Raw genomic sequence first — 22,205 nt, forward strand, 5'->3', positions numbered from 1 at the left:
AAGGAGGATGAGACTAGTAATTAAACCAGAATCAGCTGCCATAAGGAGGTCATTAGTAATTTTTATAAGAGATGTTTCTGTACTGTGGAGGGGACAAAAACCAGTCTGGGACTGTTCATACAGATTATTTTGAGATAAATGAGAATGAAGTTGAATTGCCACTATTTTTTCAAGAATTTTGGAAATGAAGGGTAGATTAGAAATAGGACAAAAATTACTGAAATTATTCAGATCTGCACCAGCCCAGCAGTGTAGGATCCCTCCTGGCCGTAACGAGATTTGATCCGGCAACATTCCAGGTACCAGTGAATATCTTTAGCTTCAGAGCCACCACTCCATCCTCTGTGTTATATTATAATTACTAGGGGGTTTTGCCCCCTGCTCGCTTTGTTCGCCAACCCTCCCTGGCCTGTGCTACACACCAGCCACTTCGTGTCTCTGCCGCTTGCGTTTTGAAGAGGGGGACTGAACGCACCCCAAGGAGATGCGGTCGCTCCTCCAAGACCCCCTCTTAAGCGGTGATACAATGGGAAACAAACACAGTTTATTTTTTTTTACCTCCTCTTTGCTCGATCAGCTGCTGGCTTGCTGCTGCTGCTGCCGTACCGCGTGATCTGCACTTTGAACATTTAAAAGCCTGTATAGCAGGTGTCCTTTTCTCTCACTGCTTTGTCTCTCTTCTCCCCCAGACATCCTCTAGTCCTGTTGGGGGTCCTGCTACCAAAGTGCACCCCTATGAAGAGGAATATTTTATATTCTTTTAAATGAGAGACGGAACTGTCCCCTCCAACTACACACGGAGCTCAATTCACTCCTGAAGGAAACTTATGTTTGTCTGAAGTGTTTAAATAACATTTCTGTCTCTAAAATCTCCTGTGTATCTGTGCAACTCTGTGACCCAAGTGTGACAGCGTATGTGGATTTCACTTTCAACTTTCACCAAACAACAAATCTTTTAATTCTTATGGATACGCTTCTTCTTTTGGAAGAAACACTGCTTTTCCTTGATGGCAACACGAATTAGATGATGCACAAGTCTCCGACTTAAAGTTTAAAGCCAAACAATATCTACATACTTCTGTCATATCACCTATGTCCATATATTTTTTGCTTTTACCTTTTCATCCATATCGCATTGAATTTTGATTCTGTGTTTGGAATTACATTGTGACAATGCAACGTATAACTGCCCGTGATGGAATATCGTTTCCTTCTCTCTACAAGAAATGTGTCTGACAATAACATTCATGAGTGAGTGTGGGTGTGTGCCCGAGTTATGACTTGAACCCAGTGCTGCCAAGATAAGCTCTGACATCCCCAGAATCCTGCATTGGAATTAATGTGTAGAAGAAAGCCAGTGAATGACAGTATTAAGAAATCTGAGCATAGTGAAGTGAAAGCAGAACCTATCCATTCTCTCTTTCAGGCTTATGTTGGCTACACTAAGGTGCCTTTCATAATATCAGGGATTTAAAATCTGCTTTACAGTTAATAGTCTCTTACTTGTAATTGCTTTAGCTGCATCTACTTTATTATTTGAAAATGTGTTGTAAGTAGCGTAAAAAGATTAACTTGCTGGCTTCCCAGCACCTCCTAGAATCTGTATGTGATTAAGCTGTGACCTCTGAAAGGAGTTTGCTGAGTGATCTGCTTTCAGGAGAAACCACAGATATGTGTTTATTATGTGCTGATAAGAGCTGAGCAATGTGCGAATGCCCAATAGATAGCAGATCTACTGCGCTACAAAGTTTCCATGTCTGTTTCTCATATAAAATTTGGCTATATCTCTTAATACAAGGAGAAGATTTTATATTAAACTTTTAAACAGTACTGTTTTCAAAATTATTATATGTACTGAAGTTTAGAGAAGAGATGGGACTCATTCCTTCAATGGCATAAACTGATCTCCGTTGTAGTTTTACATGCAATTCCATGCATGTACTTTAAGGGTTGTGCATGTATGGAATTTCACACATTTGCTGAGTTGAAATTGAATAAGTCAGAATTGTTATCCTCTTGGGGCGGCACGGTGGCGCAGTGGGTAGCACTGCTGCCTCGCAGTAAGGAGACCCGGGTTCACTTCTCGAGTCCTCCCTGCATGGAGTTTGCATGTTCTCCCCGTGTCTGCGTGTGTGTGCTCTGCTTTCCTCCCACGGACTTGCAGGTTAGGTGCATTGGCGATCCTGCAATTGTCCCTAGTGTGTGCTTGGTGTGTGTGTGTGTCACAGTTTCTTAAGATGGCCTACAGTTAAAATGGCTAGAGGACCACAGACTTTTATGATTGACAATGTGCTGATTTGTTTTTGAGCCAAATCGTGCAAGAGATAGAGGCACTCCAGAAGAACCCTCAAATACCATAATTCTACAATTAATTATGAATTCTTCTTGTCAGTTACTATTGTAGTGACCTATTTTATGATGAGAAAGATCAACATCAGGGCGGTAAATAATTACTGAAATGTTATAAAATAGTTTGGGTAACTTGGTTTCTAGGGTGCAAAGCCTACTGAAACCAATGTCTGAATTTTTGAAGTTTAAAATGAGTAAACTGGCCCATACTAGTAGAGAATGATTACATATTTTTCTGATGTTTGTAAATTTGTTTGGCTTTGAGTCTTTTAATAGTGGTGTCCATAATACTTCCCTTGTGATAAACCACCTCAGTTATCCACAAACTAAGTCGTAATTCCATTGCTTTGTCACAAACCATTGAAGTCACTTTGGCACTTTGTGGAACAGATTCACGCAGATTTACGGATGTTGTCTTCCTTTTTGAGAGATTGAATGGATAGTTGATTCATTTGCATGAAATTGTCGGCCTACAGATGCCATCAAGTTTCCACAATGAAGCAAGTTTGTAATTCTTGTGTGTATTTGAGTGGGGTTTCTGTTAGGTATATTTCTATATTTCTTGAACTTCTGTAACAAGCTAAATGGCCCTCTTGGTACAAATAAAGTTCTATCGGTCGGTCGGTCTGTCTGTCTATTTTGTAGTGCCTTAGATATCTATCTATCTATCTATCTATCTATCTATCTATCTATCTATCTATCTATCTATCTATCTATCTATCTATCTATCTATCTATCTATCTATCTATCTATCTATCTATCTATCTATCTATCTATCTATCTATCTATCTTATAGTGCCTTTGATCTATCTATCTATCTATCTATCTATCTATCTATCTATCTATCTATCTATCTATCTATCTATCTATCTATCTATCTATCTATCTATCTATCTATCTATCTATCTATCTATCTATCTATCTATCTATCTATCTATCTTATAGTGCCTTTGATGTCTATCTATCTATCTATCTATCTATCTATCTATCTATCTATCTATCTATCTATCTATCTATCTATCTATCTATCTATCTATCTATCTATCTATCTATCTATCTATCTAAAAACAATATTTTTTTTTTCCAGCAAACTCTCAGTAACCTCTGTTGAAACTGATAAAGATGGCCGACCTCTTCTTCGCCTCTCTGCATCCAACATTGAAGTTCTCAGCTTCAGCCAGCTATCAACCATACTGAGAGTGGCTCAAGATAAAAAACTAAGAGAAGTCCAAGCCTGCCTTGAAGGTTAGCACATTAGTGACACTGAAATTCTAAGACATACTGTAGATAAAAAAAAAAATTATACAAAACCTTCTTTCTCGTGAAATTAACCCTCTTTTGAATACAATTTAAGCCTAACTGGTAATTCATTAGAACATTAGAAAGCTTTAGACATGAACAACCCAACAAAGCTCACAAGTCCTATCCATTTAATTCCTCCAAAAAACTTCAAGTCGAGTTTTTAAGTGCTCTAAAGTTCTACTGTCTGGCTCACTACTTGGTAGCTTATTCAATATGTCTGTGGTTCTGTATGTAAAGAAACATTTCCTGAAGTTTTGTGAAATTTACACTTCGCATGTTTCCAACTGTGTCCCCATGTTCTTGATTAATTCATTTTAAAGTCACAGTCTTGTCCAGTGGACTAATTCCCTTTATAAATTAAAAAACTTCAATCGTGTCTCCTCTTAATCTCCTTTTGCTTAAACTGTAAAGACGCAGCTCTTTTAATCTTTCCCTTGTATCCCTGCAATCAGCCCTGTTGCTCTTCTCTGGACTTTCTCTAGTGATGTTACGTCCTTTTTGTAGCCTGGAGACCGCCTGGAGACCAAAACTGCACACAGGACTCCAGATGAGGCCTCACCAGTGTGTTATAAAGACTGAGCAGGACCTCCTGTGACTTGTACTCCACACATCAAGGCGCTATATAACCTGACATTCTGTTAGTCTTCCTAATGGCTTCTGAACAAGTTGATGGTGTCCAGTCCACTATGAGTCCTTCTCATAAGGTGTACTTTTGATTTTCAGACCTCCCATTGTGTATTAAAACTTCACATTTTTATTTCCTATGTGTAATACTTTACATTTACTGACATTAAATTTCATCTTCTACAAATCGGCCCAAGCCTGTCTGCTAGCCAAATTTTGCACAAATTCCTTTGTGATGATTCAATGGACTCCAGATTATCTGCCAATCCACCTTGCTTGGTAAATTTAACCAGCTTGTTACTTGTATTACTATGCAAATCATTTATATTCATTAAAAATAGCAACGGACACCAGCACTGACCCCTGCTGGACACCACTTTTAACTTCACCTAATTCTTCACCATCACCCTCTGCTTCCTGTGGCTGAGCCAATTTTGCCCCCATTAACACCCCACACCTTAAACTCTCACTTCTTTAACTTTGATGCCCAACCTCTGAGGTGGAACGTTATCAAATGCTTTCTGAAAGTCAAAATACTATAAACTAGCCGATGCCCGCCGTAGCATACGGCGGTGTAAGAATAAGAACGGAAAACGGTGAAAAAGGAATTCAGAAATCAAGAAGAAATAAATACTTCTTGAAAGACGCAGTGTGCATGTAGAATTTCCGGCCAAGCAGGATTACATGTGAAAGTGATAAATAAATCAGTCTTTCCGAATTGACGTACTATGGCCATGGCTTCCTGATAGTTTTGTTGCTTATATTTTGGACTTCCTGGAAATGTTGACAGTAATATGATCATTTTGCCTACACATACGTTGTAATTTTCAGTGTTTGCTTGCAGTGCGTCTGATAGTCCTTTGTATTGTTCTACACGCAGATCTTGTTGATGTAATCTGAGATAATTAAGACGCGTGCCCTCTGATTTAACATGCACATCTACAATGTACTGTTGGAATAGTTTGCCGCTGGAGTGCAAAATATTAAATGTATTCCTCATTGCTAATATGTACGCGTAAAATTGGCATTGAGTAAGCCTTATTCGCTTGGCAGTTCTTTTATCAGGGACATGTTGTAAATCTTTGTGCCAGCCAATGTCTCCGTAAGGGAATAAAAGTAGGTAAACCATAGGATTGCAATTCATATTGAGTGTGGAAATCTGTTTACAGGAGTTGCCTATGGGATAGATGCAAATATCCCTTTCGGCAGGCGTTTCACCATCTTCTCCAACAAAAATTGCTGCAACATCGGTGTGACATGTCGGGGCATTGTATCGTCGTAAATCCTGCTCAGAGTTTTCCTTGAAAACCATTCATACAGATGCTGTTGGATTGGACTGAGCGATTTCATGCATGTGTTTGTATGATTTAGCGAAGGGGTTGATGGTTCTGAGCATGGAATCTAGCTGGAGAAGTACAGTACATTTTTGCTGCATGCAGAGTTTGCTTTATTTTGTAAGCGTACTTCAGTAGCTCGCACTGTGTCAAAAACATACAACTGTCCATATCCTAGAGAGGTAGAAGTGTTAGTGTATAGTGGAGAGATTTGGTGATACATTTGCCCGTGTATTTTACAGTATGGTCCATGGTCAGGAGGTTGAGTTATCTGAGCACTCATGGAAGCCAATGCTACAGAAGAGTTGTATTCTCGAATGTGTTCACGATAATTTTTAGCTTCTGATGCTTGCTGTGTAATAAGCTGTTGTAAAGACACAGGTGGCTCACGCAAAGGTGGTAAAGCCATTGTGGCAGCACCTCGAGTACTTGTTGGATGTATTAAGCTCAGCAGGCCAGTATAGTGCATGACATGGAAGACGACGAATAGGAATCGAGAAATGCCGTGCTGGCTTTGTGTGGAAGCAGGACGAACCAGAACAGAAATATATATAAGAGATAATATTATATGCACCACACTGATTGTATCTTTTATGTTGTTTCCTCAAAAGGTTATGGTCACAATGGTGTATATATTATTTAATTCTGTCAAAAAGTGGATCAAAATGTCTTTTATCTTTATTTTTCATTAGAATGAAAAGTAAATGTGTTGTTTTAGAATAAAATTGACTGATAATTGATGAAGTACAGCATATCAAAGATCAATAATTAAAGTTGGAAAAAAAGAACTGGTGAGTCTCCCTGCTGTTTTGTTTGTTTATTATTGAAGCAATTTCCAGTAGTGGGTTGCTGGATGTTTTCTGGGTAAATACTGGATGGGTTGGTACTCATAAAAGGAGAATGGAGAGGTGCCAATAATTCCAACATGGCTGTAGATAACTCCATCTTCCATGAAGCCCTGCGGGAGTCCAAGGCATCACTGCAACCCATGGGGGCTGCCATATAGCGTCCCAGGGAAGGTACTGTGCTATTCACGCTTGCTCCCCCGCATCCCAGCCGTCTGTGACACTACACAGTCTGGCACCTAATCCACTTGCTTTTTATTCTGTTCTGCTCTTTGGTCCTCATTGTGACAGGTCATCCCACCGCTGCCACCAAATGTGACAGTGGCAGGTTACTTGGCACTTCATTTAACTGCAAGACGTCTGTTATTATTATTTTCTTTAATTGATATTGTTTTCAATTTCAAGCCAACAGAGATCCAGTGGCAAAAATTCTGGGTGCAAGCTATGCCACAGTTGACGGAGAAGATTATTCTGTTTTGCGTCTACTCGAGAAGGTGAAGCAAGATGATGATGCAAATCATGACGCTGAATTTGAGATGAAAGTCTTTCTTCTGATTCAGCAACTTGACATGCAACTGATGAATAACTCCTTGAAGCAAATTTCACAGTACGTATTTATCTTAATCTCGTTCTATCGAATGCAGCATGGTTGACCAAAGGATGAAAAAGTAAAATAACATTGGTAATGTGTTTAATTTACCTCAGTGTTACCAGGACAGGCTCGGATAAAGCAGACCCTAAATTTTTAAATACGTGTATGTATAAGTAATGAATGGACGGGTCAATTAAATGACAAGTTTTGGTAATTTGTGGGTTCAATATAGGAATTTTTATTTGAGTGTATCTTGAAATTCTCTTGTCTACCTGGAAACAGTACCTTTTGGTGGCTCACAGAGACAGTAAAACCCTTATTGCTAAACAAAGCCAAACAGCTTTGAACCACTGGACATCCAGGGTATTTACCTCAGACAGACGTAATTTGTTTATTGACATTGTCAAAATAAAGACACAAAGTCATCATAAAGGTTTGGGGCAGCCACCCGTATAATATATCCTGGCTGCAAAATGGTTTAAATAATTATGATATGTTTACAAGCCAGAGTCCAAAACAGAACTGAAGTCTTTGAGTTAAGATGGTGGCTTTATGGGCCTGCTAAGGAAGTGACGTCATCTCTAGGGCCAGGGCCGGAAGTGTCAGCCCCAGAAGTGACGTCATCAGTGGTGCCGGAACCTCGTGGGTTTTCCGGAGAGTGGTCTGCAAGGAATCAAAAGAGATAGTTATTGCACCCCGCCTCCTCCTGGTCTGTCATGGAATTACTATTCCATGGGCCCTTTAGCTGCCTCCTACTCGCACATGTGTGACAACAGTTAGTGTAACGGTACCTGCACTCAACAAAGAGTGCTAGACGAAAATGAACCGCATTAAATCGAGCTGAAGAGCGGCTTCCTAGTGAGGCAAATAATAGTAGCCCACACCTTTTTCTTGTCTGAAGCATCAACATCAGATTCCTACCTGTTGTTCGATTTCATTGCACAGGTGCTTAGCAGTGTCTGGTTTCTTCCAGATATGGTGCTTAGAATTGATGACAAACAGTTCAATCTTAGTTTCATCAGACCAGAGAATCTCATTTCTAATTGTCTGAGAGTCCTTTAGTTACCCTTTTCAATCTTCCAACTAGGCCTTCTTGTGTCATCTGACCACCTTGCAATTAAGCCCAGATTAGAGAAGTGTGGCAGTGGTGGTTGGCCTTCTGGAAGTTTCTCCCATCTTCACACAGGTTCTTGGTTACTTTTTCTGCCAAGACCCTTATTTCATGTTTGGTCAGTTTGGCCTAGCGGCCTGCTCTGAGATGAGCAGTGCACATTCCGGACTTCTTTCATTTAAGAACCATGGAGACCACTATGCCCTAGGGACCCTTCAATGGTGCAGTAATTAATTTTTTTTGTAGTCTTCTTTAGATCTGTGCCTCAATGCAGTTCCTTCAACATCATGGTTTAATTTTTGCTTTGATACACATTGTCAGCTGTGGGACATTCTGTAGGCAGGTGTGCACCATTTCTAGTCAGTTGACTGCAGGTGGACTCCAAACAAAGCCTAGAAAGATCTCAGTGATGATCGTATCAAATTGGGTCTAAATACTGTTGTCAATTGGAGATTTCAGTTTTTTATTTTTAATAAATTTGCAAAATGATTTTTAAAATTCTGCCTTGGTGGATTGAGTGTTGTTTAATGAGCGATAAAATGGACTTGAATGATCTTAGCATTAGGCTGTAACATCACGATATGTGAAAAAAAGTGAAGGGGTCTGAATACTTTCTGATGGCATTGTATATACAAAGGCAGAGCCAAATTTGACAAACAGATGTGATTGGCTGATACTTAATTCTAGCATTAATAAGAAACAAAAAACAGTAAAAGAGAGGCAAAGTCTAAAACATGTGAGCAGAAGTCAAAATGAAATGAAGGCTCACATAGGATGAAGAGCACAATTCCAGAGGAAGTCACGATTGATTAAATGTCATGAAGGTCACAAGCTTTCCAGATGAACTGAATTAATGACTCAAATATGACAGATTTAATGCACAAACAGTTAATGGGGAGAGCCAAAAAATGGAAAACATACCGAATACGTCCACTTTTCAAGCCAAGACAGCTGTCGAATATTGATCCGCATCTTGCGATTATACACAAATTTAAAAGCTTATATGTGTAATTTATGAACAAAAAAAGACCAGTATAACGGGTTTTAGCCATTTTAAAAGACAACCAGAAGTGGGGGCTTCCTCAGCACTTGTAGTTTTCCTCTAATTTTTCATCCTCACAGGGTGTGGTTTCCTCCAAATCAGACCAAATCACAATGAACTGTTCGTGCCTCGTGGTGGGATGTGTTTTGATGTATATCTGTATTTATGTGCGAACTCACACAAGCAAATAGAAAACGCATCCCTACTTCGAAAAAAAATTGTTCCAGGAATATGCCATAAAATTATTATTTCCAAATCCCTTTTGTTGTCACAAACATGCGTCGGAAACATGGATGGTATGTTTTCTTTTACAGAATCTTAAAGAAGGACATTTATGGTAAGTTTTCGGCTTTTATTTTCCAGTGGTTCTTCATGCCCATATGCCCCCAGTATATGCCCCCAGTAAAATGCCAGTGCAGGCAAGATATTTTTTTAAATTTATAGAAATCGCTAGTCTTTGGAATAAAATTTCATATGGAAAATGCATATAGACAATATTTGTGAAGAAATAACTTTGACTTGAAAAATACCAAACATCCTTTAACATTTTGGAGATGGGAGTCAATTTATGTGGACATATACGGGTAAAGGTGAACATTGACTAATATTGACCTCCAATGGTAGAGGGTAGTAGTCAGCTGTAAACATCGAGAAAACTTTCAGTTACGTTATATTGCGACTCTCTTTGCTAGAAGGAAAGTTAGCTTCGTTGATTTGACCTCGATCCCCTGTGTGAGTAGCGTAAACAATGTCTAAAATGGCATCGACATCTGGTGAGAGAGCTAAGGGAATGCAGAAAGCAAAATACTCTGTGGACGATGCTTTGGTTATTTTTGCTCTCACTTATCGGACTCCGATTTTGATGCAAGTGATCTGGAGATCGAAAATGAAAGCGAGGTACCTGCATCAGCTGATCAGTCCCTAGCTTATCGTAGTGCTGAACACGTTTGTGTAGCTGATGCACCTAAAATCTGGTATAGCTTACCGATAGAAATTTGCCAGGCTAATACGGTGGAGCACTTTAATTTTAATATGGCTTCCTCAAAGTTTCATTTTAGTGTAACCCTGATTTACTTTATATGCATCATTATTTTTATCATGACTCCAAAATCCATATTAACCCCTACTTTCTCTGCTGTTCCAGTGCTCTGTGGTGGCAATCGGCGCCTCCACCACCTGATCAGGGCTCTGTGTAGTCCCTACATTGATGCCCACATGACCATCATCATCTAATTCTTCCATGTAAAGCCTGAAAACCATGAGGACTGATTGAGATCATTTATGTTCGGTAGAATGCCCAGTGGGGGCTGGGTGGTCTCATGGCCTCAGAACCCCTGCAGATTTTTTTTTCTCCAGCCATCTGGAGTTTTTTTGTTTTATTCTGTCCTCTCTGGGCATCAGACCTTACTTTATTCTGTTACTTAGTATTGTCTAATCTTATTTTTATTTTTTTTATAAACTTTTCTTCCTTCATCTTGTAAGGCACTCTGAGCTCCATCATTTATAGAAATAAATATTGTTGATGTGCCCAAGGCAACGTTCACCTGGAAGGACCGCCAATTACGATGACAAGAGGTACAAACCAGATAGCATTGTGCACAGCAACAGACACCTGCAACAGCGGCACAAGCAACACAAGCAGTGTAATGTGGCGATGCACATCATTGGCTGCTTCAAACGTTATCACACCTTGTAGTACTATGTTATGTAATAGCTATGTGCATTCACATAGTGTAGGGAACATAATGGAACATAAAACAAAGTGGCATTTGTCATAAATAAATGTTTTATGTTGATTTATGTGTGAAACCTTTGCTTTGTGTGCTTTTCAGAAAAGTGGATTTTTTTGTGTGAAAAATATTCAGCCTTGGGCCAAAACAGAAAAAAAATGAGCCCTCTAAGAGTTAAGAAACAATCAATAGAAAGTGTTATACAGTAGAACCTCGGTTCACGACCATAATCCATCCATTTTCCAACCTGCTGAATCCGAACACAGGGTCACGGGGGTCTGCTGGAGCCAATCCCAGCCAACACAGGGCACAAGGCAGGAACCAATCCTGGGCAGGGTGCCAACCCATCGCAGGACACGACCATAATTCATTCCAAATTTCCCCCATAGGATTGTATGTAAATACAATTAATCCGTTCCAGACCATACGAACTGTATGTAAATATATAATTTTTTTAAGTTTTTAAGCACAAATATAATTAATTTAACCATAGAATGCACAGCGTAATAGTAAACTAAATGTAACAACATTGAATAACACTGAGAAAACCTTGAACAACAGAGAAAACTAACACTGCAATAGTTCGCGCTATAGCGCTACCAACCGTTGGCTAAAAACACTTTTTTTTTTAACGAGTTTTAAGCACAGGGAAAAAAATGAACATTTGAAAAATCCGTAATTTAATAAACCACCAAGAAAAGTAACATTGCAACAATGCAGGCTACGAACCGATCGCTGTAAACAGAAGTGAAAACAAAATCAAGCCCAGTGCATTCTTTAACTGCCTTCCTACCTATGCTATGCGTTCAGCCCTCACTCTCTCTCGCGCTGCCTGTGTGTGTGTGTGTGTGTGTGTGTGTGTGTGTGTGTGTGTGTGTGTGTGTGTGTGTGTGTGTGTGTGTCGCGCGCTCTCTCGCTCTCTCTGTCTTGCTCGCTGCACAGGAAATGCACAGGGAGAGACTGAACACGTACAAACCAAAAGGGAAACTGGCTTGTTCGTATACCGAGTGTGTGGTCGTGAACTGAGGCAAAAGTCTGGCGAACTTTTTGGTCGTAAACTGATTTGTACGTGTACCGAGACATTTGTGAACCGAGGTTCCACTGTATCACCATAAAGCACTGCTATCTATCCAGGTTGTATGTGGGGTAAATGCCACACCATCACTTTGCTTCAGCTTTAGACACATTTTAGAAATTAAGGAAAATTATGCTTATGAAAACTAAGCCACTCCCCTGCTTGACTGCTGGACTGTACACTCTGTTTTCTGTCTCTGAGGAAGGGAGAGAGAGAGAGAGAGAGAAAGGGGGGGGGGGGGGGGAGTTAGGAGCAGGCACTGATACAACATATTGCCACACCCACCACATGACAGACCAACTCAGGATCCCAGATTAGGGCCGGAGTGCAGCCATGCAACGGGTGACACCTCAGCACCACACTAGTTCAGGTGGAATGGAACAGTGTGAGGTTTTTTATGGTGGCTGGAGTGCCAATTCTGCCACCAACCCCCAGGTTAATCCCTGTAGGGTGGAGGGCCTACATGCAGGGCTGGATGCAGATTAACGTCATACCCATCTCTGAGGAAGTTAACAATAAATGACATAAGCAGTCAATCCTGGTTTGGTCTGTCTGTGATTGGTGTCAGTCAAAGATGCCTCACACCCTGACTACCAGATACATGGGCAGAAGTTAAATTGGGGATCTTGTGAGGGGAAAGTGGGGTCCCTCGGTGACACCCCCAAAACTGAACAATATTATTTTATACTATCTGCGAATTACTGCCTTCCATGACCTAATAGTGAACAGCTTTCTTTCAGTTTGAAAATTGCCCCGCGTCTCAATCTAGTGGTTCTCATTGCAATTCTTGACACTTTTTTTGTTTGAAGAGAAGTGCGGCTCAGTCCGGCCACAGTGAAGAATGAGGTGGAGCTGCTGGAAAGCTTCTGTGGGGAGGAACAGGAGGCTGTTTTGAAGTCCGTGGAATATACATCAGGTCAGAGTTATTTTAATATTTTGAAATTAGACTAAATATCAGGGTTATTATTTTTGTAATATTCATATTTTTAACACAAAACAATAAGAAAAAGAGGAACTGAGGTCAGAGTTATTTCAATATTTTGAAATTAGACTAAATGTCAGGGTTATTATTTTTGTAATATTCACATTTTTAACACAAAACAATTAGAAAGAGAGGAACTAAAGGAATCTTTATGCAAGCCTGAGTGTTAGATTGATGCACCACATGTTGGAAACACAGAAGAGTTGCAATTGCCAGGCTAAATCATATATCCTTCCACCGAAGAGATTTGTCCGCTCATATGTGTCCGCTCCTATGTGTCTACTCAGATGTGGAGTGAGAGCCGTGTCATTTCTTTGCTGAATGTTATACTTCAGCTTTCTTAGCTCATGAGGACACATTGGTCTACCAGACCTTTTGTTTGACAAACATACTTCCAATAATGTAGACCGCTGAGCACATCATCAGTAGCCCTCTACCAAGCCTATAGGACATTTATATGTCCCGCTCCCTACGTACGGCCACCATCTTGGCTGACCCCTAGCACCCCTCCAACAAACTATTCACCACCCTTCCATCTGGAAGAAGATTCTGCAGCATCATTAAGAGCAGGCCTGCTAGACTGTGCCATAGCTTTTTCCCCCAAGCAGTCTGGCTCCTGAACACCATGCTGCCCCCTTCCTCACTGGACTGTCTTCTCCACAAACTGCTCTGCCCTATTGAATCCCACCAGCTGCTTCTTATACAGTACCTACAATGTTATGTTTACATGCCAACATTCTTATCGTTATGTACATCCATACTCTCTTAACTCGATGCATACTTGCATAATTGTTCATATTTGCAGTGTAATTGCACTAAAGAATTGCACATATAATCCATGTTTACATGTCTTACCTGCCATTTTGCACTGTTTCTTATAGTCCTTAGTCTATAGTCTGCATTTGTTACAGCCTCCCTGATGTGCCTCTCTCCCCAAAGTCCTTTTTGCTAGATATATTTTCATTTTAGGTATAGGTATTGTATACTTGTATTGTATATTTAGTATAAATGTGCAGTTATATGAACAGATATTATTTATTCCCTCTTCCCATTCATCCTGTTGTGATTTGTCTGAAGTGCTGTCTGATTGTGCTGTTGTCCTGTTGTGTTGTACGTTGCATTTTTGGTCCTGAAGGACGTTATTTCGTCTTACTGTGTGCTTTAATGTATATGGTTGAGATGACAATAAAGCTCGACTTGACATAACTGTACAATGTAAATATACCCTAAAATGGTTTTTTTTTTGTTTTTTTTTTCAGACTATGAATTTTCAAATGGTTGCCGTGCACCCCCATGGAGACAAGTTCACGGAGAAATTTGCTATCTAAAAATTAAACCACACGATACCGACACGCTCTATGTCACCTGTAGTACAGCAGGTGTTTTTCTTAATGGGGTAAGTAACCATTGTTAATTCTCCCGCCAGTTACGTCCAGTGTCCTGTCTTTGTTGTAATGGGCTGCCTAACTGGCGAAAAAAAAAAAAAAAGGATACAGTAGGAGAAAGGCCTGGGTCCCACAATGGCCGCCAGAGTACATCTCTGCCATCTATCTCTGTCCAGCATTGGGACAAAAGAGTAACTTCTAGAGGGTAAAAAAGAGTCTGAGAGTAATTTTTATGAGGACAATTTTAAGAAAGTGAAGGATTCTGGAAAGTTCATTTATAAAAATAGAAGAAGGACTCTTCAGTGTCAAAGTGAAGACAGATCTCTGCGAAGTGGTCTAAAATAATTGCAAATTCAGCTATGCATCGAGTTACAGCAGCATTTAGGACCAGCCATTTGACTGTATGCCGGTCATGAAGCGTACAGGTCATTGCATTTAAGGCTCTGGTCTGGTGTGGATACCTGGTACACATACCATAAATTGATCTTTGAATCTCGTCATCCGTACAATGGGTCCTCTTATGGCGATGTTTCTTATCCCCTGGATTGTGCAGCCACTGGTTTGTTGTGTGCTGTCGTTGGTTTTGCGAGTGGGTTGCCTAAGCCAGTGTTCCTCAACAGGTAGCCGCCAGTACATCACGGGTTGCCATTGTTAATTCGTGAGTGGGTCTTGGTGAGTTGCCTGAGTGATCGGCAGCACTATGCAATTGCAATTTTGTGCTCCATTTCTAAGTGAGCTCATTTCACCAAGGTGGTCGGACCCCCCCGATCGTGCTCGTTTCACCAAGGGCAGGTTTGTGATTACTGTTAGTGGGTCATCAAAGAACTTAAAATGGTAAAACTGGGTCATGGGAGTCAGGATCATAATGGTCGAGAAGCGATGGTGTAAGAGAAGACAATGGTGTATTAGTCTTGTGGAGCAGCGCCAATCAGACCAAACCTTAAAAGACCATCCAAGAGTCAGAAAACACATGAGAACCTGTGAAATCGTAATGATAAAAATGAAAGATTTATTACTGAGGCTGGTTTTTGTCAATTTCTAGAACATCATTACCCTACTATTTTCCTATGGCCCTTAGCTGTAAGTACGAATCACCTTAAATCAAACAGGTGCAAATCAGCGTATGACTATTCTAACCACTAGGGGGCACCACTGAGCCCCAAACCACAGACACAGCAATACCCAACACAATTTCTGGTTCAAATAAAGGATTTGTATTTGACAAAGTGCCTTCCACATACAATTAACAGCAAATCAACCATTCACAGTTTTTCCTTCCTTCTCCAAAACAGTGCTGCCCACTGCCTTCCAACTCTGACTTGATCTAAATGAGGCAGCAGGCTTCCTTTAAAGCTATAGCTGGGAGCAGCTTCTGGTCTCCTATCCAAGTTCTCTGAAGCACCAAAAGGTCGTATGAAAACCAAGTCAGTTCTCTTCTGGTAGCGCCCTCAGGTGGTCACTAACAACCTTGACAGGACTGCATTTCTGGACTCCAACTCCCTTGCCACCCTGTGGGTACCTTAAGCTAGTCCAGCCTTGAGGAGCACTGCCACCTGCTGTACAAGGGAATGAACTGCTCCTGGCTGGGCATGAATCCTTCCTTTATCCCGGCCAGGATGCCTTGTCCTTACTCTTTGGCACCTATACTGTATTAAACACAAAATGATTAATGTGACAAGTATTCATGTCCATTAATGTGACACACCTAAATATCATTACTGGTGTACACAGTTAGGTTTTAGAAGTCACAGAATGAGGTCAATGTGGTCTGGGGTTTCAGTTGATTGCAGTATAAATACACCTGAATGTGGAAGGGTCTACTGGTTGTGAGTCAGTAACTTACAAAAAGAAGACCCAACACTGCAAGGAACTCTGTAAAAAACACAAGTCAGAGGTTGGAGACAAGAAAATATCCAAGTCACGGAATATCCAGTGTGGGAATAATCAAGCCTTGACACATTAAGAGGGTTTGGGTCAGCCTCCCATATAATTGTAGAGTGGCTAAAAAAGTTGAAGGTTTGTTGAAAAAGGTCTTTACAGACAAAAGTCCAAAACAGAAATGAGGTTATAGTACAAACAAGTCGGCTTTAAAGTCGGAAGGGAGGAAGTGACGTCCTCTGGGGTTGGAACCGGAAGTGACATCTTCTGGATGGAACCAGAAGTGTCGCTTTCTGGGGTGTAACCGGAAGTGACATCATAGGGGCCAGGTGGAATTTCCTGCATTTGGTCTGCGGCGAGAAAAGAAAAAGGATCAGTGCACTCTGCTACCCCCTGGTCCGACTGGGAATTACCTTCTTTTGAGCCCTTCAGCTGCCTCCCATGCTCACATGTCTCATACCAGTTAGATCAACCATTAAGAAATGGAAACAGCTGTAAGAAAAAAGAGCTGTAAATCTGCCTCTTGCAGGCCGTCCATAAAAACAAATGAAGATGAGTGAAGGAGGCCATCAAGACACTTCTGAAGGGCTTATACCCTGCAGTGGCTGAGATTGGAGAGACTGTTGCCCAGGTGCTTCACCATTCGCAGCTTTATGGGAGAATGTCAAAGAGGCAGCCACTGTTTGAAATATGAGCATGGAATCTAGAGTTTGCCAGAGAGCACATGGTAGACACTGAAGTGAGCTGGAAGAAGGTTTAAGGTTCTGTAGACACTGAAGTGAGCTGGAATAAGGTTTAAGGTTCTGATGAGACCAAAATGGAGTTTTCTGGCGATCAGGCTAAATGCCATGTTTGAACATTATACATTATTAAAATCACATACCATTCTCTCTCTGAACCATGGCCATGGCAGCATCAGGCTGTGGGAATGCTTCTCTGCAGCAGGCCCTGGAAGGCTTATGAGATGAGGGTCAAATGGATGCAGCAAAATACGGAGAAATTGTAGAGGGAAAACCTCATGCAGTCTGCAAGACACCTGCGGCTTGAGAGAAAAAGCCAAAGGATAAAGCCAAAGCTTCACAGGAATGGCTTAGAAACAACAATGTGAATGTCCTGAAGTGGCCGAGTCCAGATCACAATCCAATGCAGAATTTATGGCTGCACTTGAAAAAGGCTGTTCATTCACGGTCAACATGCTACCTGACAGAGACCAGGTTAGGTCAAGTTGGGGAGCATGCATTGGTACAGCGTACCCCCTACTCACCGGAATTGAGCATTTATCTTCCGCAGCAAGGTGTTACATGGGTGTCCCTTTGGCCTGGTCTAGTGGCTGGAGGATCCTGTTAGCCGGATCTCCCTCAGGGAATCGTGCTACATGTCCATAGTGCCATAACTGATGCTCCCTCACAATGCAGATAATGTGCCTCAGTTGGGACTCCAAGAGCAACTGCTCATTCGACACAAACTCAAACCGTACTGAAGGAGTACCTGACAGAGCTTGAGAACTTTTACGAAGGTGAATGGGGAATAATGACAGCGCTGATAGAGAAAGAGAGATATCTGTGCACACAGACTGAAAGGTGTCATGGCTGCCAAAGGTGTATCTACTAAACACTGACCTGAAAAGAGATAGATAATACTTAGGTGATCAATTATGTTGTGTGTTCCATTTCTAATTAATTTAGACCACTTTGCATGACATTGTGACCGACGGACAAGGCAGAACAAGGCAGCAGAAATAGTTGGGGGCCCCCTTTAATAAGCAAAGTGAAAAAGACATTAAAGTGTGCACTTGAGCACACTGGTTGACTAAAAATTCAACACACAGACGTCTTTCTTTTTCGGATCTCCTACAAGAGCTTGTTCAGTTTCGACACTTGGTCAGGAATAAGACATCACCTTCTGGGTTGGGGCCAGCTAAAGGTGTCAAGGCTGGGCTTGTGTGCCCTCACTGGATGTCTTCTCAGATGAGAGAGAAGACGCTGTTAGTGACAGCGCCCCCTCTCATCTTGGAGTGGTATCGCTTACCTCAGTCAAAGCAGGAAGATGACCCCCTAGTTGCACATATGTGGCAACATTATAACGTCTTTTCATGTCAATCAGTGTAAAAAACTCAAATTAAATTTACTGTGAAATACTGTAAAATTATAATGTGAAGTCTTCCAAGGAGGTGAGTACTTATTGGCACTTGTGGACGAAGACTCAGACAAGACAGCAGGTGTGGTTATATAGCAGCTTTATTTTTTTAGCGTCACAGTGAGCAGAGTTTCAGAAAGCAGGCAATCAATATTACTTGACAGCATCAGGGTTCTTCTGAACCCCGTCTGTCGGGTGGGGCAAAGTTTTATACCCCTAGAACGCGTTTTAATATCATTATGGAATGCAACAGTCATCTCTCAAGGTTGAAGTTTTAAGCAGCTTCATTTCTAAAACAATGATCTGCTTAGCCCTCTCAAAGTACACCGTGTTCTTGACTGAAGTTTTTAAGCTTTGCAGAAAGATATTGGTGGTTTGCAGCTGCAAAGAGAAAAATAATAAAGTAGGCAGGCGCAGGCTTTTCATGATAAGAGGAAACGGGATAAGGCAGACTCATGTGAGGAATGCTTAGACCTTGAGTCCCTTGGACAAATATTTTTCTGTTTGCTCATCAAAGCATGCTTTTACACAATGTATAGTTTCATAAAGCTTACTTCTGCTTAACTTCTCAGACATGGATTAGTACAAGGGAACGAAGAAAACATTCATCTTCCACACACTATACCTTCCTAGTATTTCATTACAGTGGTAACCTCTCCCCAATTCTTGAGGAAAGACTCGCAGACAGATAAAGTCTTAAAAGTAATTATTTGGTTTGATTTTCTGGTAATTAATCTTTGCTTCCTTTACTTTGATTTCTGGTTTTGTGTAACGAGGAAGTATGCAAATCAAATAAAAGTTTGCTTATCTCTTGGCTACGATTTCAGAGTTTTTTTTAGTCAAACCTCTGCCATGCATAAAATTAACCACCACCAACATTTTTTTTAAATTAAAGATGACCTCTGTAGTCACAGACAGCTTAAGGAGGTTCTCTTGAAATGAAAGAAAAGATGTATTAATGGTTTATTCGGAGCTGTGTAGTGTATGAAAATGAATCATGGCTGATAAATGTGGAATGAAAAGCTAAAACAAAAATGGCTAAGATAACAATGACTGGAGTTTATCCTAGGAAGAGGAAGATGAGTGCAAAGTTGAGGATATGTCTACACTACTGTGTTTTCATTGAAAAATGTTGTGCGGCCTCCATCTATAATAGGGTTTTCACATCGTTTATGAAAGTGACTCTGTCACAATAAAAATGACTGAAAACACATATGGCATAGACATTCCCCCTGAACTCACCATGTGTTCAGTACAATGGCTGACCCTGCACCCTGACCTCCAATGGTCATGTGAAAAGACAATTTCCCCCGAGGAATTAATAAAATATATCAAATTGATGGAAAAAAGTCTTTAAGAGATGGTAACACTGTCAGCCATGGGATCCATATTACTAACCGAGAATACACCGGATATGGACGCAGGGACACAGCGATGGGACCATGAGACGTACTGCGCAGGCGCGCGTTCCATAAACCGCAAGCGAAGTTATATCCACCGCGAACGAAGGAGTCACGGCCCAAGAACGAAAGAGCTCAACTAACGTGAATGAGAAATGAAGCAACAACACGCCCATAGCTAACGACTAACGACACAACCACACACAAAAGAGGATTCTGCGCTGCACCCCAGAGTCAACCGTGAGAGGCTACGGAGGCCCCACAGGTCATCAAAAATAGTATGGAAGGCGCAGGCGTCACCGCCATATTGTGAGTGGCACTACTGCGGAGTGAAGGCGCAGGCGTCACCGCCATATTGTGAGTGGCACTACTGCGGAGTGAAGTTAGGAATAATGTGCTGCTTGGGATTGTACAAACCGCTGAACACTTTACACCAAATTCAAACACAATACAGCTCAACGATACAAACACGAGCCTGCCTGGATAAAATCAATGAACGCAGGCGCCTACAACGCGCATCTGAAATGCCGCGGGCAAAGTGGGCACGGCTCCAAAACGAACGAGCTCGTCTAATGTATTTCAGGATACCCAACGCCGGGGGTAGGCGAGTGAAGCGAGCAAGGGGCAGAGCCCCCTTGTTCACAATAAAGTTCCATTGACTGCTAAATTATTTGCCTTTTGCACATGTAGGCAGCATTCAAACTGTACAAAATGCACTTTAGATGCACCCGTATATTGTTCCTGGCTGCAAAATGGCAATAATTGATGTTTAGAGGTTCGAGTCCAAAACAGAACTGACTCAATAGCACAAAGATGGCAGCTTTAAAGGAGAGAGGAGGAAATGGCATCAGTGGGCCCAGAACCGGAAGTGGCGTCATCCGTGGGGCCGGAACAGGAAGTAACATCATCAGGGCCAAGCGGGGTTTCTCGAAATTGGTCTGCAGAGAAGTGAGAGGAAGAGTTAGTGCACTCCTCCACCCCCTGGTGTTGCATGGAATTACTCTCATTCAGGCCCTTTAGTTGCCTCCCATACACACGTGTGTGACAATGTATACAAGTAAGCAACACAGAAAATGATATGGAAAACAATTCCTCTGTGTCCACCCATTTGGAAAATGGTTGTTTTCCACAAACGATGACCAATCAGGGAAGGAGATGTTGTAGTGAGGAGGATCCAATCAGGGGAGGGCAATATTATAAGAATGAACAAATCAGAGCCTGGTTTGAGTCTGTGTTTGGGGATGGGGAGATGGTGGGAAGGGGATGATACAAAGAGAGATGCCAAAGAAGAGGTTGATAGAAAGAGTCCCACTCCTTGGGATATCCAAGATGGCTGATCTGGGGTTGGCAACTGTCCATCCCTGGTAAACTTAGATGAAGGTCATTAAATTGTCTGTTGTACTCATTAATTCAATCTTGGTACATTCTGCTGGAGTACCCATACTGGCACTTAGGTGGTCTCTGTAGCACACAAGGTGGGTTCTTGTCAAATCTGGTTGCTGAACAGTGTAACCTCAGTCTTACTTTCACTTCTTTCTCTGGCTACATTTTGCTAGCAGGACCACCTGTCACAGCATAACACGTTCGTGGGCCATGTCTGCTTAAAATCTCGTTTTTTGCTTCTATTCAACAGGGTGTGGATGAGGAAAAAGAGAAGACAGACTATGAACGAAAAAGTGAGGTGTACAAAGACTTGGTAAACCTGCTAAAACAGAGATCCTCACATTTTGCCCAAAATATCGTTAAGCAGGTATGCCTTCATTTGTTTTATTTTATCTATCTATCTATCTATCTATCTATCTATCTATCTATCTATCTATCTATCTATCTATCTATCTATCTATCTATCTATCTATCTATCTATCTATCTATCTATCTATCTATCTATCTATCTATCTATCTATCATATAGTGCCTTTCATATCTATCTATCTATCTATCTATCTATCTATCTATCTATCTATCTATCTATCTATTATATAGTGCCTTTCATATCTATCTATCTATCTATCTATCTATCTATCTATCTATCTATCTATCTATCTATCTATCTATCTATCTATCTATCAATCATATAGTGCCTTTCATATCTATCTATCTATCTATCTATCTATCTATCTATCTATCTATCTATCTATCTATCTATCTATCTATCTATCTATCTATCTATCTATTATATAGTGCCTTTCATATCTATCTATCTATCTATCTATCTATCTATCTATCTATCTATCTATCTATCTATCTATCTATCTATCTATCATATAGTGCCTTTCATATATCTATCTATCTATCTATCTATCTATCTATCTATCTATCTATCTATCTATCTATCTATCTATCTATCTATCTATCTATCTATCTATCATATAGTGCCTTTCATATCTATCTATCTATCTATCTATCTATCTATCTATCTAT

At 40.9% G+C, this 22,205-nt stretch overlaps 1 protein-coding gene across 1 annotated transcript in view; it reads left to right on the top strand.

Annotated features, from left to right (window-relative positions):
- The window catches only part of odad2 (outer dynein arm docking complex subunit 2), a 194,351-nt gene that overhangs the window by 11,057 nt on the left and 161,089 nt on the right, over positions 1–22,205 (top strand). Inside the window, exons 2-6 of the mRNA XM_028804347.2 lie at positions 3,437–3,594; positions 6,860–7,061; positions 12,814–12,920; positions 14,246–14,382; positions 21,419–21,535. Coding sequence (XP_028660180.1) covers positions 3,437–3,594; positions 6,860–7,061; positions 12,814–12,920; positions 14,246–14,382; positions 21,419–21,535 — 721 coding nt within the window. The remainder of the gene's footprint in view (positions 1–3,436; positions 3,595–6,859; positions 7,062–12,813; positions 12,921–14,245; positions 14,383–21,418; positions 21,536–22,205) is intronic.

This window comes from Erpetoichthys calabaricus, chromosome 6 (assembly GCF_900747795.2).
Source record: "Erpetoichthys calabaricus chromosome 6, fErpCal1.3, whole genome shotgun sequence".
NCBI classification, from domain to species: Eukaryota; Metazoa; Chordata; class Cladistia; order Polypteriformes; family Polypteridae; genus Erpetoichthys; species Erpetoichthys calabaricus.